At 42.4% G+C, this 19,627-nt stretch overlaps 1 protein-coding gene across 1 annotated transcript in view; it reads right to left on the reverse strand.

The window, feature by feature from the left end:
• slco3a1a (solute carrier organic anion transporter family member 3A1a) overlaps window positions 1–12,415 on the reverse strand; it is a 45,425-nt gene extending 33,010 nt beyond the window's left edge. The window contains exons 1-2 of the mRNA XM_037682882.1: window positions 11,938–12,415; window positions 2,000–2,447 (exon numbers count right to left, since the gene is read on the reverse strand). Coding sequence (XP_037538810.1) covers window positions 2,000–2,447; window positions 11,938–12,096 — 607 coding nt within the window. The 5' untranslated portion in view covers window positions 12,097–12,415. The remainder of the gene's footprint in view (window positions 1–1,999; window positions 2,448–11,937) is intronic.
• Between the last annotated feature and the right edge of the window lie 7,212 nt (window positions 12,416–19,627).

The raw sequence follows: 19,627 nt of genomic DNA on the forward strand, positions 1-19,627 counted from the left end.
CATGGTTTTAGACTGTGTAAACTGCACATCATGGAAGAACTAATGCAACCCTATACCATTAGAGAGGCAGGGTTTTAGACTGTGTAAACTGCCCATAAATGAGGAACTAATGCATCCCTATACCATCAGAGAGGCAAAGTTTTGGACTGTGCTCTGATAACAGGCTGAATGGTTCCTCATCTCTTTAATACAGAGGACATGGCGTCCAAATAATGTCAATTTGTCTGACCAAAGAGCAGTTTTACACTTTGCCTCTGTCCCGATGTGGATCTGAACTGTAGATGATGGAATAATCCAATTTTTTCCCAATTTTCCCTTGAGGAACTTTATTGTGAAATTGTTCCACAATTCTTTGACTCTGAACCTCTACCCATCTTTACTTCAAAGATTTTTATCTTGTTTAAAATGCTCTTTACACTGACTTGTTGCCAATTAATCTAATTAATAGCTAAATGCTCTTCCAGTTGTTTCCTGTATGGGCAACTTACTTTGACAGCTTTTTGTTTCCCCAGTCCCAACTTTTCAGAGACGAACTTGCATACGTTTACAGTGCTCCACTGTGAATAAAATATGGGTTTTTGACATTTGAAAATCATTCCATTTAGTTTTTACACCGTATCGCAACTTTGTTGGATGTGGGGTTGTAAACATTTAGCCACAGCAATAAGATGAACAATCAAAACACAACAACAGTGTATGAAAGGGAATCTCACAAAATTCCAGACAATTTGCGCCATTCATGTAGGCGAGGGCACATGACGTGCCCGCTGCAGAAAGATTAGGACCATCAGCTGAGCGCGTCTCAATACCACATTGTTCCTCACAGTCCTGCGCTTGTTTTTCCTCCAACCCCCCAGCAGCTTATCAGAGGAGCACAGAAGCAAATCTCTCCCCACTTCGGCCTGCCAAACTTCAATCACTCTCAACCCACTTCCTACTATAAACCGTTAACAATCCGCTGCGCCGCCGAACAACGCCAAAGCCTTCCGTCGCTCTTTTCCAGGACATTTTTTGTAAATAGTCTGAAACGTAGCCGTAGCCTGCTCACTGTAAAAACAGCTCATGTTCAGGATAAACAAACACGACGAGTGGCAATTAGGAAAATCTGCTTTGGGTTTGAGATGACACAGCAAACTGGTCGCCTTTGTGCTCAGGTGACATCTGTATTCGAGCGACAAAAGGCGGCCACACAACTCGCCTCTGTTTCAGGAAGGGTGTGTGCCAGCCTGGAGTCATTGTACACCCGGGGCTCTCATTGTCTCTGCTCCGCGCTGATAACGGACACATCAGAGGGTAAATGTGGCAGCCGGGAGCAAATTACAGGCGCAATTAGAACAAGAAGATATAACTTCATTTGAATTTGCGGCACTTGTTTAAAGAATAGAGTCTTTGTAGAAGACAGAGCTGGAGGTGCTTCCTCAGATACCAGGTCAAGTACTAACGTTGCTCTCCGCATACCAAATTAGCAAAAATATACACATCACAGCAAATCTATATCCCTACAGAGCCATTGTGTACTGAGAATTGTGCACAGAAAGCACCTTTAAGAGCCGCATCAGCAGCATTTTGCCTTTGAGAAAGGCTCAAGCAAAGCAAGACACCCGTAGCTGGCCTCTCCGCCTCTTAAAGCGCTGTAATGGAGATTAAAAGCTGCAGGATGTGCTCGTCTGGCACTCGCGTCAACAGGCCCGGGCTCGCAACAAAAGGAAGAGCACACATGCGTCCTCTGTGAACTAAAACTGCTCCAACGTTGCACCTGCTGGCGACGAGCAAACATGTTCGTGTTTGACCAGGGTTCGTTGCCTTGGGAAATCAGCGATGCAGCGAACAGATGTTTGAGTTTCAGGGTGATAGCCGTTTGTTTTCTGCATGCAGACGATCTTTAACGGTTGCTTCATTTGACCCAACCCTGCTTCAGGTTGTCCTAATGCATCAGTACCTCCTTGGAGTAAATGAAAAGCATGTTTTGAACGTTACAAATCTGGAAAGCATGTCTCACCTATGTAGAGGGAGGCGTCTTTCTTCTTCACATGATCATCGATGTAGGAAACCCCCAAGGGCTGCACTGGTGTGGCGCCAATCCCCAAAAGGACCTGGGCTCCGATCAGCAGCAGGTACATCATGTTGGTGTTGGTCTTTAGGGCGCAAAAAGTGTCCTCCTGGAGAGGCTCGCTACTGTTGGAGCAAACGTCCCGACCCAGGTCAGTCCTCTGGATTTTCACTATCTCGTACTGGTTAGTCAAAAACTCGGGCAGAGCAGACAGAAGAGCGCCGAGGGCCATGACGATGCCGCCACAGCCGATCAGACGAGGCCGGTGCGCTTTGGCCCCGAAGTAGCTGACAAACAGGATCAGCGCCAAGTTGCCTATCTCAAAGCTGCTGGCGATCACACCGGCGTCTGCGCTCTGCAGGTTGAACCGCCGCTCCAGGGTGGTCAGCACGCTCACCTGAAAGCAACAAGGCCAAGAAATCAAAGCATGAACAGGAAGAAGGGGTCTAAACTTTATTCAACTAGAGTTAAAACAGACAAAAATGAGTGTAAGTGGGATTTTACGCTCTTGGTTAAATCATTATTTTAATTGTGCAAGTCATCTTGTTTCAAAGTGTGCCTTTCCATTACTGCACTATCCAAAATGAGACATTCAGATGTTCCACAGCGGGGCTCCACCCTGCCAACACGCCTGTTTCTGATTACAGAGGCAAAGCAGCATCTATCCCAGGGATCACCACCAGTTTCTGTTTTGTCAGCTGTTATCCATACCAGAGTTTAGAGCCAACCAGCTTTCTGCTGAAGCTAAACACAACAACAACAAAAACTTGTTTGCATCAGTTTGTCTGCAACACAGTGGCAGTGAAGTGACTCAGAAAAACTGGTTCATACATTTGTCACGTCTAGACTGGGCTATTGCAATGGTTTGTTATCTGGGTGTCCAAATACTTCTTTAAAAAGTCTTCAGTTGATCCAACATGCTGCTGCCAGAGTCTTAACTGGAGTTAGTAGGAGAGAGCATACTGTATCTCTCCAGTTTTAGCTTCTCTCCACTGGCTCCCTATCAAATCCAGAATTGAATTCAAAATCTTACTTCTAACCTATAAAGCTCTCAACAACCTAGCTCCATCCCAATAATGGTCAGTCAGGTCATCTGGACAGTTTCTTTTTTGTACAAAGATGTTTCACCCTCTATCTGGAGGGCTTTATCAGTCTGAGGAGTCCCAAGTAAACTGTTTTCCCCACTAAGTAGTACAGTCCTTTAGTGGACCAACCAGTTTGCTGGTGATAAGATGGTTTCTGGGGGCCGTCCTATCCCCCGTCAACTCCTCCCAGGCAGGCAGCCACAGCCAAAGTGGTTCAAGACATCAAAGTTCATGCTCAATCATCCAGGTACAAAAACCAATAATGGTCATTCAGGTCATCTGGACAGTTTCTTTTTTGTGGAAAGACGTTCAGATGACCTGATTGACCATTATTGGTTTTTGTACCAGGATGATTGAGAATGAACTTTGAAAACTAGCTCCATCTTATAGATGATCACATATCTTATTATTCCATATCTTCCTAACAGAGCATGTTGCTCTCAGACTGCAGGTTTACTTGTGGTTCCTAGAGTTTCAAAAAGCAGAATGGAAGGAAGATCTTTCAGTTATCAGGCTCCTCTCTTGTGGAACCAACTTCCATTTTCTGTCCGTGAGGCTGACACATTGTCCACTTTTAAGACTGGGCTGAAGACTTTCCTTTTGATAAATCCTATAGTTAGGGTTGGCTTATTATGCTGCCATAGACTTAAACTACTAGAGGACAAATTGACCACATTTCCATTAATGAATTGTTAAAAATGAACAGTTTTCGTTTGATATTATTTCTATCTTAACGTGATCCTTGATCTACCATTGTGTAGCTGTTACTCCTTCCTGTTCTTCTCAAACCCAGCCGATCGAAGCAGATGGTTGCTTGTCCTGAGCCTGGTTCTGCTAAAGGTTTCTTCATCATGAGGGAGGTTTTCCTTTCCACTATCACCTTCATGCTTGCTCAAGATGAGAGTCTGTGATGGAGTTAAATTCAAAGCAGTCTGCTCCTCGGATAAATAGTGTTAACTTATTTTTTAATACATGAATGTTTCTGTTCAGTGCCCTGAGATGTCTTCTGTTGTGACTTGGTGCTACATAAATAAACTGAACTGAATTGATTCCAAGGCTGCAGGACTCATTTTTAAAATGGAGGATTGGGGATTACCCTTTTTTCGTTTGCATTTACAACGGGATTAAAAAACTTTTCAAAGTGCTAGAGGGGATAGCGATGATGACGGGTCCTGTGCAGTCCTGTTCTGGCTTTAAAATACGTGTTGCTTTACAACCTGAGAGTTTCCCTGAACTCTGTGCAGCAATTTAAACGTCTCTCATTTTGTGGAGTTGTCTACATCAGAGGGTACATCTACATGCACGGTACTATTTGATTTGGTCCATGTATGACTCGTATCTTAGTTTCACTAATTACGCACAGACCTTGGTCGCACTTTTGTGTCATGGTGGGTTTTTCTAAAGCCCAGCCCAGAACGGATGATGGAGAGCAGAAGGTGTGTAAGTAAAGTTTGTGCGTTTCGTGGGGAGGTGTGAATGGAATAAAAGCATCTGATGGGTGAATATACCACAGAGGTGTAACTTAAAGTAAAATATACTTTGATTAACAGTATTTATACTAACTATAAACAGGAACATACAATTCATGTAAACAACATAAAATATAGTCTTATTTAGAAAAAGACAAAAGTCGGAATGAATCTGTGTACAGTATTGTGTATTAAATACATTAAATAGCTTAGAATAAGTTGTATTACTCATGTTTTCCTCTGTCTTGGTTCTAACTCAGGTAAGTAACTTAGCACTTTACTTTAGTATATTTTTAGCATTTAGGTTTTCCCCCCCTAAAATCATTAAAATATAAGCCAATTTAGGACAATCTATCTCACATAGACAGCTGTGGCTCAGTGGTTACAGCAATCAGCCTCCAGTGGGAGAGTTGAAGGTTCGATTCCACCATCAGTCACATGTTGAAGTGTCCCTGGGCAAGACACTGAACCCCTAATTGTCTCTAATGTGTGTCCCATTGATGTATGGATATGATAAAGCACTGATTAGTCGCTATAGATTGATTTATTCAGATTATATTAGTAGCGATGTAGTAGAGTGTGGTTTGATGTGTATGGAGGTAAATGAGGCTCAGATTGTGTTGTCAAGTGCTTTGAGTAGTCTGGTTGGCTAGAAAGATGCTATATAAGTACAGTCTATCCTTGGAAAAAGTTACTGTTTCTATAATTGGTACGGTGACAAAAAAGTTAAAGAATCATACGTTGAATATTCATTTTTTCAGTGTTATGATTGCTTTACTGTCTGAGCTGAAGCCAATAAATAGCTGACAGTACTGAACCTCGTGAAGAGGGACTAAAGCTTATGTAATGACATTAAAGGCTAAATGCACTGACATGGTCTAGAGCACTTGTCAAAATCTGATCCCCCAAGATGATAATTTAAATGTAAAATATTGTATCTCTTCTAAATTTTCTTTAAAGAAACTGATAAATACATCAACAAAGTCCATGCTCAATAATCCAGGTATACAATCCAACATTTTTCAGTCAGGTCATCTGGACAGTTTCTTTATTTTTTTGTGCAGAAATGTTTCACCTTCCATCCAGAAGGCTTCATCAGTCAAGGAAACACAAGGAAATGTTTCAGCACAAAAAGAAAAAAAAAACTGTCCGGATGGCCTGACTGAAAATTGTTGGATTGTATATCTGAATTATTGAGCATGGACTTTGTTGGTTTTGAACCAGTTTGACATGACTGTCGACAAGGAAGAGTGCCAGCACCGGAGGAGGGGGCGTGCCAAAGAGACCATCTTAGCACCAACATAACTGGTTTGTTCCACTTTGAAGTAAGCTGTTGGAAGAAGAATCAGTTTTGTGTTGTGTGTTTCTTTGACTGATTAAGCCTTCTGGATGGAAGGTGAAACGTTTCAGAAAAAAAAAAAAAGAAACTGTCCAGATGACCTGACTGAAAAATGTTTGATAAATACATCATTTAGTATAGACTTTTCTTGCCAGCTGGCTAACTTTGAAGCCAGAAATAAGGTTTGGTCATTCTGTCATTATTGTTGCTGATGTGGACAGAGTAACCGAACATCATGAGACAGTTTAAACTCTTGTTCATGAACCTGCAACCAAGAAAACTGACTCGACTGACTGAGTTAATGTAGCAGCTGAAAGTGGCCCGTAGCTCGGACAGTTTTTTAAATTTTGTCTCCTTTTGATAACTGAGTTTGACACCTCATTTGTGGCATTAAATACTTGATGAAGATCGAATGTGTTCATTGTTACAAACACAAGGCAACGGTCTTGTTCCTTTGTCATACATGTTTAAAACGAGCTTTCTTTTATGGCTTTTTATCAGTCAGAGGTTACGGCAGGTCATTCCTGCAGCTGCTCTGAACACAACTGCAATAATCAACTCACAGCAGATCAGAAAACAGACGACTGCTGGGAGCTGGAGTCCTTCACCGAATTACCGGGACGGTAAACCTTCAGCTTGGGTTATGATGTTTCTGCCCGTTGAACGGAAGTTTTTTCTTACAAACACACTGGATGGGCATTACTGACCGGCTTCACCCGGCAGGCGTCTCATCACACGTCTCATCGTCCCACTTTAAAAAAAATGCACAATCCAATCAAGCCCTTTGCTCCAAAGGAAGACCTGAGTCTGACTGAAAGATTTCCATGAAAAGAAAAAGCCTTGGGATAAGAAAAGTTCTTCACGTTGAGCTCCTCAGCTCTGACTTGAACAGGCAGGTTTCCATGGGGAGTCGAACCAAAATAAATTACAGCGTGGAAAAAACAGAGCCCACAGTCAGCGGTCACGGCCACATTTAGACCACATTGAGGCAGTGGAAATGTTTAATCTGTCGCTTAGCAACAAACCCTTTTTAATGCTGAGCCTTTTGACAAAAATGTAGTTTTATCTAAAAAAAAAAAAACAAAAAAAAAAACAGCATGGACAGTGAAAGTTACAGTTTAGCCCTAACAAGGAGATGCTCAAATTGTGTCCTTTGTGTTGACAGAGCAGCTGTTTGGAATTAAAGTTATAACTATTTAGGATCATTTCCACTCTGCTTTATGAGCTGGAGCTCAGTGGACGGGGACAGCACGGCTAACGATGCTACGCAGTTAAACATTAGTCGTGGGGACACAGCTCCGTCCAAACTTTTCTAACTTTTTTAAATGTATTTCTCACATATAAGCACAGTTTGAACGATCTGTGTTTTAGCTCTGCATCTGGGCCACAAAAATTAAAGAAACAAACTAAAACTATATTTAAAAAAAATACACACAAATCTGCCTGCCTGCATGAACCAAGCCGCTTGTCACAGTTGATTTATTTATTTAAACATTTACTGCGTTGTTAGGAGTGCTTAACGTGAAGTTGTCCATTAATGGCTACTCTGCACAAAACTGCCTCAAGCCAACAGCAACAATAGATTACCTGGGTGTAACATTTTGATTTATGTCTTCATTAAGCCCCTTCTAAACACCGAACCCTTTGTTTGACAGGTCTGTCTGTTGTTGGAGCGAAGGGAACACAAGCAACAAAATCTTACAAGCTTAGCTGCTGCATCGACGCACAACTCGCAGAAAAGTACAATTAAATCCCAGAGCCAAAAAGGTATTAATGAATAAACGTGAATTAAACAACTCTACTATAATAGACTGTTGTGAGTTGTTTGGTATTTGGACTATTTACCGGTAAATGTCACAATCTACAATAGAAGAGGGGAGTGATGGGGTGAGTGTGTGAGAAGTTTATGTAAGCACGGAGAATTGGTCTGAGGAGAACAGAGATGATGCTGGGGCATTGTTATTATTATTACCGTATTTTTCACACTATACAGTCAGATAAGTCAAACTTTGTTCAACTCATTCACAATAACCATATAAAATCAGTTCGAGGTCAGTAAGCACAACCAGAATTAATACATAAGGCGCACCAGATTATAAGGCTCACTGTTGATTTTTGAGAACATTACAGGATTTTAATGTGCACCTTATAGTCCGAAAAATACGGTACTTTAAAAAACTTTCAGTTCAGTGAAACGAGGCAGCTCCAGTGAGTTCGCTGCGTGGTGTTCGTTTCATTCCGCTCGCTTGATTTTTATGACCTCTCATTTTTAATTTTCTGTTGTGTTGTTCCTCTTCAGGGTCAAGCGCAGTGGATGTCTGTCTACACTCGTCATCGGGTTGAAAGTGGGGCGAGAAAACCACGTGCAGTTACATTTTTGTTTGGATTATTTCAGTAATTTATCTAAATACGCTGTACTAAAAATGTGACGGGTTTCTTTTTGCTATTTCAAATTTATGAATGAGAACATGCATGTTAGGCTGATTGGTAACTCCAAATTGTCAGTAAGTGAAGGGTTGACAGAAGGAAACGGCAATGTTGTCTGCAACCTTTACATTAAAACAGGCAAAAAATCTTAAGAAAAATGTAATTTAATAAGTATACTGCACTATATACAAGGTTTACTATACACAAATGTTCTCAGTCAGCCATCTTGTGTACTGCTTGGAGTGTCCAAGCTCCTGAGAGGCCGACTCTTCCAGGAGCTGCTGGAGTGGAGCTTCATCTTCCTCCTCATCACTTAAGAGAGGCACTCACATCGTATTTAACAAGAACTTCTGTAGTTGACTTTATGTCATTACAGTGTTTTCAATTCAGGGTGGTCAAAAACATATATTTGAAAGTTATAGCACAGGAAGTCCTTTGAAGAGTATGAATGACCTTTTTTTAAATTAGCCAGACTGACAGATTTCTCTCCTAAATGATTTAATTCATTATATTTAGGATTTCAGCTCATGTAGTCGTTTAATACCATTTATTTTTCATATTCGATCACTTATTAAATTATACTTACCACAGTTACCTCAGAATGGTTCTAAATATAATCAAGTTTAGCTCATCCAAACAGACACGACACTTTGTTGTTGCTAAAACTCTGTGTAGAAATAAAGTTTGCAGGCTCTTGTGATAAACTACAAACATCAGAAACCGACTCTCACAGAGAGAATGTTTTAAGTTGAAAGTAAAAAAATTAAAGTTAAACAGAGACACACATTTCTGCTCTAGTCTGGGACATACAAATGTTCATCTTTTAGCATAAATATTGTTTAATTATAAGAAGTAAAGCAGCAGACGCTGCCTCCTGTCACGAGACACTCAGGTGAGCTCTGTTGTGGTCTCCTTTGAGGACGTTTAGTCTAACGTGCACAAGTTGCACGTCTGTACGATGATGACAATGAACACATTAACGTTTAATACAAAGTTAGACCTAATATACAAAAGTCCCAGGAGGTGGGGGTAACGATGTATCAGTTCTGGTATCTCCCCCGGCTGCAGTGAATCGTTCACAAGCGAACACGTACGTTAAATTCGTATTATTACGTCATCACCTTTGGTTAGGGTAGAGAGGTGTCCTCCTTGGACAATAGTCCAGGAAACACTGATGGGCGATCTCACCTGCAGTCGGTTTCTGAGTTAAGCCTACAGTATACTCGCACGTCCTGTCAGCCGCGCGGAAACTGTGCGCACTGTGCACAGAGGGTTCAGACTTCATACTCAAGCGTCCACCCGGGGCGGCTTCAGTCAAATCCACAGACAAGGGGCGTTTACCTTCGGGACAAATTGAGGTTGCCGATTGGTCATTTGCTGACACGCCTACTGGATTGATTGACAGGTTGGGGAAAAAAAAGGCGAGAGCTGGCAGCCTCAGCTGCAGCGGTGTTCTGTGTTTATATGTTGTTAATAAAAAGTTATAAAATTAAAATAAAAAAAAAACAAGGAGCACTGGCCCTGCAGCCCACACATCAGACCGGCCCAACAGGAAATCTTCAGACCCTCCCGCAGTCACGCTGGACCTGATTTGAATTCTCTCGTGAAAAATTCCTTAATTTCTCACAATTTCAGACATGGCATCCACGGACGAGGAGGAAGAGATCTCTTGCCTCTTGAAAAAAAAACCTAAAGAAAAGGCCATTAAACTTGATCAGGGATGAAGAAGGGGAATTTGTGTGTCATATACAAAACAGTCCGTCTCCGGGCAGTTTATTGTGCGACACCGAGTACACGTACGTAAAAATTTATCTTTGCACGGACATGCCCTGCGGGCGTCCGCTTCGACTCTAATCCGGTACGCACGGAACTCCACGGACCCACGTCCGCGTGAGTACACTGGAGGCTTCAACCCTCTGTGCACAGTGCGCAGAGTTTCCGTGCGGCTGACAGGACGTGCGAGTATACTGGAGCCTTTAGGAACATTACAATCACCTGCTGTGTATCAGACAGCAGGCCCCGCCCCACTCTGCTCTGATTGGCTCAAACTGTGGCTCTGGTTCTCTTCATTGGTTGAAAGCAGCATCCATTTAATCCCTGTATCATCATTAGATTGGATGGTTTAACAACACCACAACAAACCACCACCCACATACTCACCAACTTGGCTCTGTGACTACCTCCATTGCTGGCCCACATTCCAACACTCGTACTCACTCACAGGCTCGCAGGTGAGTCAGCAGTGGATGAAATTCAAGCCATTGTTTTGGTATTTTGACATTTCTTGTCCAGTGAAGCAAAACTAGTGGGAGCTCAAATGTCAGCGTCTCCATTTATTACCTCCGTTTGATTCTTTGTCACAAGGAACTGATTAAAACCACTTAAGCCAAAATGCTCAATTAGGGTAAGTGAATTTGTAAGCTGGAGAAAAAAAAACAAAACAAGGATGTTTGTTTCACTTATGAGTTTCAGCCGAGCTGTTAAATCAGGGCTCGCAGCACGTTGCTAATTGTCTTGAACACTAAGCAGCTCACAGAAGGAAAAAGGAGCCACGGTAGTCTCCTCTGCCAACAAACACTCTTACTGTAAGTGTGCACGTTTAAGTGAGCTTTTCAGACCGACACCGAGCCAGGAACTCAATGTTCTGCTGTGCAAAGAAAACTTCATGGAAATCAGCTGTCGTGGCCTGCTGAACAGGAGCGCGCCACGACCCACGGGTTTGTCTAACAAAATGACTTCAAACCTCGTCTTCGGCTCCAGGTGTGCCGTCTACCCACTGTTTGTACAGGTGTCCAGAACAAACGGGCCATAAAAAACACTTTAGACCATAGCCAACACCAAATAAACTGGGGGAAAGATTTGTATCAGAGTGGCACCACCATGCTCAGCAGGTCCACTTCAAGAAAAAGATAAGATGTTCCACTCCAAATATGGCTGAGGCATTCAGGGCTTAGTTTATTAATCGAGGAAAAGCTTGGGAGGGAAAGAGAATAAACATTAGTGTCTAAACAAAACGTTCACAGCGGTGGCCTGAGGAAGTGGAGCTCATCTGTGATGCTTTGATGAATAACGTGGGGCACGTCCAGAAGATGTGCTCCACAAAAAGCTCTGCGTGCTTTCATGCCTTTTTAGACATTTTTTATTTCAGTGGCATAAAACAACCAGCTTCACTAGTGGGGGGGGGGGGGGGGGTGACCTCTGAAAGAAAATCACACATGTATCAGTGTGAGAAACTAAAAGTGAAAGTGTGCACATCTGGAGAAATGTTGGACAAAATGAGTGGCGGAGGCTGAGGGTCTTGACCTTGAACGGCATATGGATTAAATTATTATTATTATTAGTTTTATTTAACATACTAAGGAAGCTGCTATGGTTAAAAAGACACGGTTTGAGTTTAAATTTACTATAATAAACACACAGCTGGACATTTCCTCACATCGCTCTGCAGACTGGACTTAAAGAGATGGAGACAGGCATGACTAATAATAATAATAATACTATTAATAATAATCCCCAGAAAGCCCGAGCCCAGACCCGGTGTGGGAGTCCAGGACTCCGTGGACTCACCAGGTACGCGCCCACGGTGCCCTGCGCGAGCATCAGCGCGCACTCCGCCACCAAGAAGATCTTGATGTTTGAGAAGCATGTCGGCGCTTTTTGGAGGCCGTCTGTCTCCAGCATGTCCCCGCCGCTCCGCTCCGAGTCCCGGTGCTTCTTCACCTGCATGGCTGCTCCTCTTCCTCCTCCGCTGCGTTAAACCGGACAAACACCGGCGGGTGTCCGCGGCGGGCAGCTGCACACCGTTTCTCTTTCCTCCCCACCGACGGCTACATCCACTCTTCAACCCCCCCGACCTGTTAGCAGTCTGTCGTCCGACCGTTTAAACATCGCCCCCTCGACGACGAGGCGCCGAAACACGTGGACTGAGAGTCGAAGGGTGTACCGGAGGAGGCGCGACGAGTGAGCCGCCGACGCGGGACTTTCCGTGAGAGCGCATGTTTCCGCCGCTCCGAGCTGCAGGTCCCGTCCCTCTCCGAACTCCGGCGGCTCTGGACCGTCATGTGCTGGGTCCCACCTCCTCTGTAGCTCCCACAGCGGCCCGAGAGGCGCTGTGCAGCATCTCTCTATCTATCTCTCTTTTCTTCTTCTTTTCCTGCGTTGACTCGAGGCGAGCTCTGTGGTTCAGAACTTTGTGGGTCTTCAAACACCAAGTGGAAGGGGCTGACGCAGTGGCGCCTCCAGAATTGTTTTAATGGGGTGGCCATGTGGGGGGCCCTGAAAACCCTGGGTGGCACTCTAAAACCAAAAGCAAGAAGTTGTGAGATTTGTTACACCAAAGGTTAATCAGTTACAGCAACACTGTACATAGAGAATGTATGTCTACTTTAGTTTCTATTATTATTTTTACTCACAGGAATTGTTGATGTCACCTATTAAGAAAAGCACGGGAACTAGTCAACCTACTGAAGCTTCTCCTCAAACGTTTGTTTATATATATATATATGAAAACCTTGTTCCTGATTTTGTGAACACTTAGTAGTCCTTATTCAGGAGGATGACATTTATTTATTTTTATTATAAAATATATGTATTTGTACTTTTAGGGGAGTGGTGACACAGAGGTTAGAGAAGGTGGACCTGTGATTGGAAGGTCACCGGTTCTACTCCCTGCATGTACAGCATCAAAATGTGGGTGAGAAAGGTGAAACACCCACACCTGCCTGGGCCCTTGAGCAAGGCCCTTAACCTCCACCATCTGCTCCCCCCCGGGCGCCCCAGAAAGCAGCTCTCTGCTCCACACAGAGGGCTGTGGCAGCTCAGTGGCCTGTGGTTGTGTGAGAAAGGACATTCTGTGTAAAAACAATTGCCAAGTCTTCGTGTGAGTTAGTTCATTGAAGTGACCCCTGAAGAAGTGAGCAGCTGAAAAAAATGTATTTGTACTTTTAACTCATAGTAAAATAAAAAAAATTTTATGTTTACAAGGTTCTATTAATTCCAAATAGGTGGCCGTTGCCCCCCTTGGTGTCACCCTTGATCAAGTAACTCTTGTTTTTTATACCAAGAGTTCTGGGCCTTGTTTATATTTCTGTTGCAGTTTTGCTGTTCGTCTACATGACAGCAGCGGTCCTATTCTCTGACACCGAAACACTTTGAGTCCAGGTCTCAGAGGGGAGGCTTTTTGGAAACGCTTGGCATCGCACATGCGCACTACAGACAACCACTGACAAAAGCGAACTTAAAGATGAATCATCTTAAGAATAGTTTCTTATAGTTTTTGCCTGATAATGAGGATAGTCAGTGAAACAACAAATTAAGTTTATTGGATGTAAAAAACAGAAGCAGTAGGCATATCTATACTTTTAGACTAGAATGCATCGCAAACATTTGACTGAAGATGTGCATTAGTTTCTGTAAATCGATCCTCAAGACTCAAGTATCTGCAAGCACGTGCGTGTCTTTAATGCACAAACACCACAGTGCCTGAACAGCAGTGTGAAAGTGTAACTTTTCACAATCAACATCAAAAAATCTAAAGATGGTTTACATTTAAACAAGGCCTCAGACTGAGATCGTTTTATATTAAGAAAAGACAGACTTAAAATGGTTTTGGTCCAACCTTGGCAGTAACTTCCCACAATATTTTGCTCGGAGTGTTAGTAAGGTCATCTCCCTTGGCCTAGAAATATTTTTTTAATGACAAATCAACTCAGTTCAGTGATTCTCTGTGTAACAATTTTTTTAAACTAAGTACAAAATGTCTGCGCATCGTTATCGATAATTCCTTGGAAATAAACCTGTTGTTTAATCCTTCATTTGGGTGCTCGCACACACTGTCATCACTTCAACACATTATTGAGATGCAATAAAACTTGTCACATGTTGACTGCTTTGCCTCTGGTACTACCTCACTTTGCAGCTCAGAGGTGCATCGTGGGTGGGTTGGCTTCAACCACCCTCGCCACCTTGGTGTTTTTGTTCTGCAGTAGTTTTCATTAGGTTGTTTATAAGAAGAAAAAAAAATCAACCTTTTGATAAAAAATCCAGAGATTTCTGCAAATGAGCAGAAATGGTTTCCATAAATAACCTAGCTGAACTAAATTAAGCTACCGGTAATAGTCAGCTGTTGGTTTCTCCTCCATATTTTCTTAGGATATGTGGTATAAGTCTTTTTATTTAACTTATTGTTTAAAAAAAAGCAGTAGTTTTACCCTTCTACACATTTCATTTTCTATACTTGCCTAACATTCTTTGGAAATGAAGTGGGCTTTTTCTTGCTGTCACTGGGTGCGAGGTGGATCCAACCCTGGACAGACTAGTCCACCACAGCGTCATCACAGAGGAGACATGAGACAAACAGTTCTAACCGCAGCCCTACAGTAGTAACATCTTAAAAGTTGCTTATTGCAAAACAGCCAACACATTGTTGCCACTATCCGTCTTAAACAGAACCTTGTAAAAGACATACCAGAAGCAATAATGTTTGTACAATGTGTTTCCACCAATTATTGGATTATCATCTCAGCATGTCTGGGATGAGGTGTCGCAGTGGCTATGATGTAATGTAATCACATAATGTGATAATTATTGGCTTTAATGAAAAACATGTTGTGTTATTGCTGCTAGGGTTGTATGACTTGGCAAAGTCAGCATGCTAAGATCAAGAAAATGAGTAATGGATAAAATGTAAAACAAGTTTAATGGAAGGGAAAATTAACACTTAGAACCTGGACTAGAATATAAAACTTGTTTTGTTGCTAAATTTAGTAAACACACACAACATGCATTATATATGTATGCACAAATCTGCATCATGTGTGGTATATGCCAGGGTGATGCTCTGTCCCCACTCCTGTTTCTGCAAAGGCATGAACCCCCTCATCCAGATCATTGCAACAAGTGGCTATGGATACCAGTTCTAAGGTGGAACAACCAGTGGTGCGCACAGTTACGCTAATCCACTAAAAGCTAATAATGGAACAGACATTTGAACAATTAGCATTTTCACTAGCCTTGGAAACCGTTAGGGGCAGCATGGTGGCACGTTTGGTAGACCAAAAACATGCATGTTAGTCTGACTGGTAACTCTAAATTATCCCTAGGTGTGAGTAAGAGAGTGAATGGTTGTCTCGTTTGTCTCTATGTGTCCCTGTGATGGACTTGCGACCTGTCCAGGGTGTCCCCTGCTGGATATGGGCACCAGTGACCCCCGTGACCAGAAATGGAAGAAGCGGGTAAAAGATAATGGATGAATGAAAACCGTTAGCAGAATTAACTCCCGCTAAATGAGGTTTCACCAACTTCAAGTCCTCTAACAAAACTCAAGCTTGTTCCTTGTTCCTTGTGGGCGTGTCTCGAAAAGTCTTCTAGGCAGGCTATTGGCTGACTGTGTACACATGAAAAGACGTGATTGGTCAACGCAGCTTCAACTGGATGAAAACGTGTGGTGTGACGCAGACTGAGTGACAGTCGTCTTAGCGGTTAGTGGTTTAGCGTTAGCTTCCCTAAGTTATTTTCCCTGTTTAGCGATTTTGCGTAAATTTTCTTAGTGGAATATGGGTTAGCGAAGCTAATGTTTTGTTTAGCTGTGCCCACCACTGGTCATAAGTCACCTCCTCTACATGGACAACATCAAGCTGTGTGACCAAAATATGAGAGACATCGACCCAAGATGAAGGCTGTGCAAAGATGTCCCTGAGATGGTCCAGCACATAAAAGCAATGGTAAGATGCAGGCAGACAAAGCATGCATGAAACACAATAACCAAGTGGCTGGAATAATATACAGGAACATTTGTGCTGAGTACAAACCAGATTGCCCAAAGTTAAAGACTCCACCAAGGGTGGTGGAGTGTGACAGGACTAAGACACTGTGGTACTTCCAGATCCACGTTGATAAATAGGCGATGGCTAACCAGCTAGACATTTAGATGGTTGACGTGCTAGAGGAAAGCAGTGGTGACAGATGTAGCAATCCCAAGTGACTAACGTAAGGAAAAAGGAGCACGAGAAAGTCGAGAATACCAAGGGCTGAAAGGGGAAACATTGAAGTTGGGAGAGTCAAGGCATCAGTAGTCCTAGTGGTCATCGGAGCGCTCGGTGCTGTGACCCCCACACTGGAAGAGTGGCTCCAACTGATCCCAGGATTAACCTCGAAGATCTCTGTCCAGAAGAACGCAGTCCTGGGAGCTCCTGCCTCTGGTTCAGGACCAGAACTTGAAATGAGGTGAAAACGCCCACTTGGAAAAAATAGGGTGAGATTTTTTTTAAAACGCATATGTATTTATTATTTGTATTTTCTCAAAAGAAATCTTCAAATAACATTTACATAAAAAATAATATAATGGCTATCTTTGCTATAGCCACGTCAGCAACATTTTTATCATCTATATCTATAATAAAAGGAAATTTACATCTTTCTTTATCTTTATAAGAAGGAAAAACATTTCAAATGGTGACATTTTTCCAGTCAAATGAAACTCCTTCAGTTGGCTTTATTAGCCTAAAATAAAAACTTACAGGCAAATTTTATCCCACAATAATTCTTCATGTTAATAGAAGCAATAAAATCCAGTCATTATGGTAAAAAATGTTCACTTTATTTATTTTTTCCTAATTCTTTTGGGATGAATCTTGCCGATCTGAAACCAACTCTTTCTTACTTCAAAGAAAACCATGCGACGCCTGCAATATTTGGCAGTGAACTGTGATTCATTGCAGCTCCGTCATGGTCAGATACTTTTGGCACTTGTCCAAAGTAAAGTAATCATGACCCGCACGCTCTTCCTCACTTTTGAAAAGCACTCTACCACACAGAAACCCTCCCCACAGGTCTGCACATTGCTTCCTGCCTTCCACCAACTGAGAAAATGAAACTGTGCATAAGGAAGGCAACAACTTGTCTGTTACATTGCACTAATCTAACAAAGCAGTAGCACAGCTGAGCAGCAATGCACAAAACCAAGAAAAGCATGCAAATACTGAATGAACATGGATATGAGAAATGTAAATCTAAAGCTGCTTTTGAAGCGAAGCCACGAGCCTGAAAGACCCTGTAGCACAGCTAAACAGACAACTTTTATGTGTCTTTGCGCATTTGTACACGTAGCTGGTTTTTAGTATCTGTAAACTAACTTTATCACTTTGTTGTCAAACTTCACCAATCAGCCATCCGTTAAACCAAGAGCAAATGTTGTCAGCTGATGCTACAATAGCGCGTTTTAGAGAAAACTTTCATTTAAAAGGTTTCTTCAGTTCTCATGATGGATATGGAGTCCCAGGTTTAGAAGCTACAGCGAGACGCAAACCTCAACAACAGTAGTCTGACTGGAATGCAGAAATGCACGTTCGAGGATTTTTTCTTTGTAAGTGTGTTTATATACAGTGGACGTGTGGGGATATGAGTCAGGTAGAGGGTGGAGACGGCTCGAACTGGTGCCAGGAATGTTTAAACGATGAAGCCGGCCCATTATTGTTCTGCCCTCTGGAACAGCTGCTATTTATAGGGTTTGGGGGGAAAGGGTGGACTGTTAAAAGAAGCCCAACCCAACTGCTGAGACACAAATCACAGAAGTTTGAAGAATGGGAGGGAGTACAAACAGAACTGTACTCTGACGTTTCCTGTTTAAATGTCTGAGAAAAGAACAACAAGCGCTACCTGTTTTCTACAGTGTTTACATGAGCTTATTGTAAGTATGTACCAACCCCCACCCCAAGAACAAAAAATACAGGATGTTTTTTTTTTTTGTCCGTCCTAAAAATGCTGCCTGTCCTTAGACAGAATAAACGCCCAGAATTCCTTGAAGGAATGCATAATGGCCACTGCCTTTTAAACGAAAGCATTAAACAAAGGTAGCATAAGAATGTCACGATCCTGGTTATTCGTGTGTGTGTTTCTTGATTACTATTTTGCTTTATTTCCTTTTTATTATTGTGTAGTTGTTTCTTTTTTTCATTCCTGTGTCATCAGTCATTCCCATCACTCAGTCAACTCTTGCCCCCAGTTCACCTCTCACACCTGTTTATTGTTTTCATTAGTCCCAGCTGTCACCACTCGCCTCATCACACTGCCTACTTAGGTTGTTTTCACTCCTGATAGTCGGGCAGACTCGTTTCGATTTGGGACCAATATTCAGAACATTTGTTTACATTTTCAGCTGGTGCAGTTTGCATTCACACTGCACTGTCAGTCGAGCCAACCTGTTCCCCCCCTCGCCTGTGGTGGCGCTGCACCAAGAACTACTGAAGGAAACGACACAAAATCCTCTGAAGAAGACACTTCTTCTTCTGGAAATAAAAACAAAAAATGGAATGGCGTCAAGTTTTAGCAGTTTTAGGAGTTATATTTGATCATTTTTCAACAATGGACTCAGCATGAGCAGAAGATGAGACAGAAGACCATGGAGAATGTTGTTTTTCACACAAGGCGGCTGACAGCTCTGTATGAGGTAAGAGAAATGCGCGTTTGTTTGCCCTGCGCTGTGCGCCACTTCCTGCTTTTGGAGCGGTCTCTGTTCCGCTTGCATTCACACTGCATTCGAACCGCGCCAGAGTTCACTTCAACCGAACCAAAACCTGCGTATTTAGACGGACCAGAGTTCGCTTTTTTGGTCTGCATCAGAATTCAATTGCGCATTTCACACCTCCCCAAATGAACCGGACTTTCTAAGCAAACGGACTAGAGTTTGTTTAAAACGGATTAAACAGGGCTGGGGTGAATGCACCCTTAAATTCCTAGTCCTTATTTTCAGCCAGTCATTTTGTTTGTCTCGCTGCTGTTTGCCTCAGTGATCCTCGTGGTTTGGCTTCTTGAGTTTTGTTGTTTGCTTCCATGTTAGGTTTTTGTTTTGTACCTCCGTTTTCTTTTGTGTTCTTTTAACTTTGTTTTATTCATTAAAACCTTTTTGATTTTCTCACGTCCTTGTGTGAATCTGTATCCTTGGGTCCTGTTTACGACATCCTTACAGAGAAAAGATGGCGTTACAGCTGTCAGAGTCTAACTTTGCAAACAAAGACATCTTAGCAATCTGTTGGCAGAGAATGTGCTGAGGACGATTCTCAGCTTCTACCACACCAAAATTAGCTGCATTTTGGTAAATATGACTAAAATATTATAATTATTGTGTTAGCTAAGAGCGATTATCTGTGTTATCATGGGATTTCTAAAAAAAAATCTAGGATCTGAAGCTTATGATGAGCACAGTAATGAACGAGTTCTTTAGACAAAAACTGAGAAATGATGATTGCACTTCGTAAGGCGT

This window comes from Nematolebias whitei, chromosome 10 (assembly GCF_014905685.2).
Source record: "Nematolebias whitei isolate Nwh7 chromosome 10, NemWhi1, whole genome shotgun sequence".
NCBI lineage: Eukaryota > Metazoa > Chordata > Actinopteri > Cyprinodontiformes > Rivulidae > Nematolebias > Nematolebias whitei.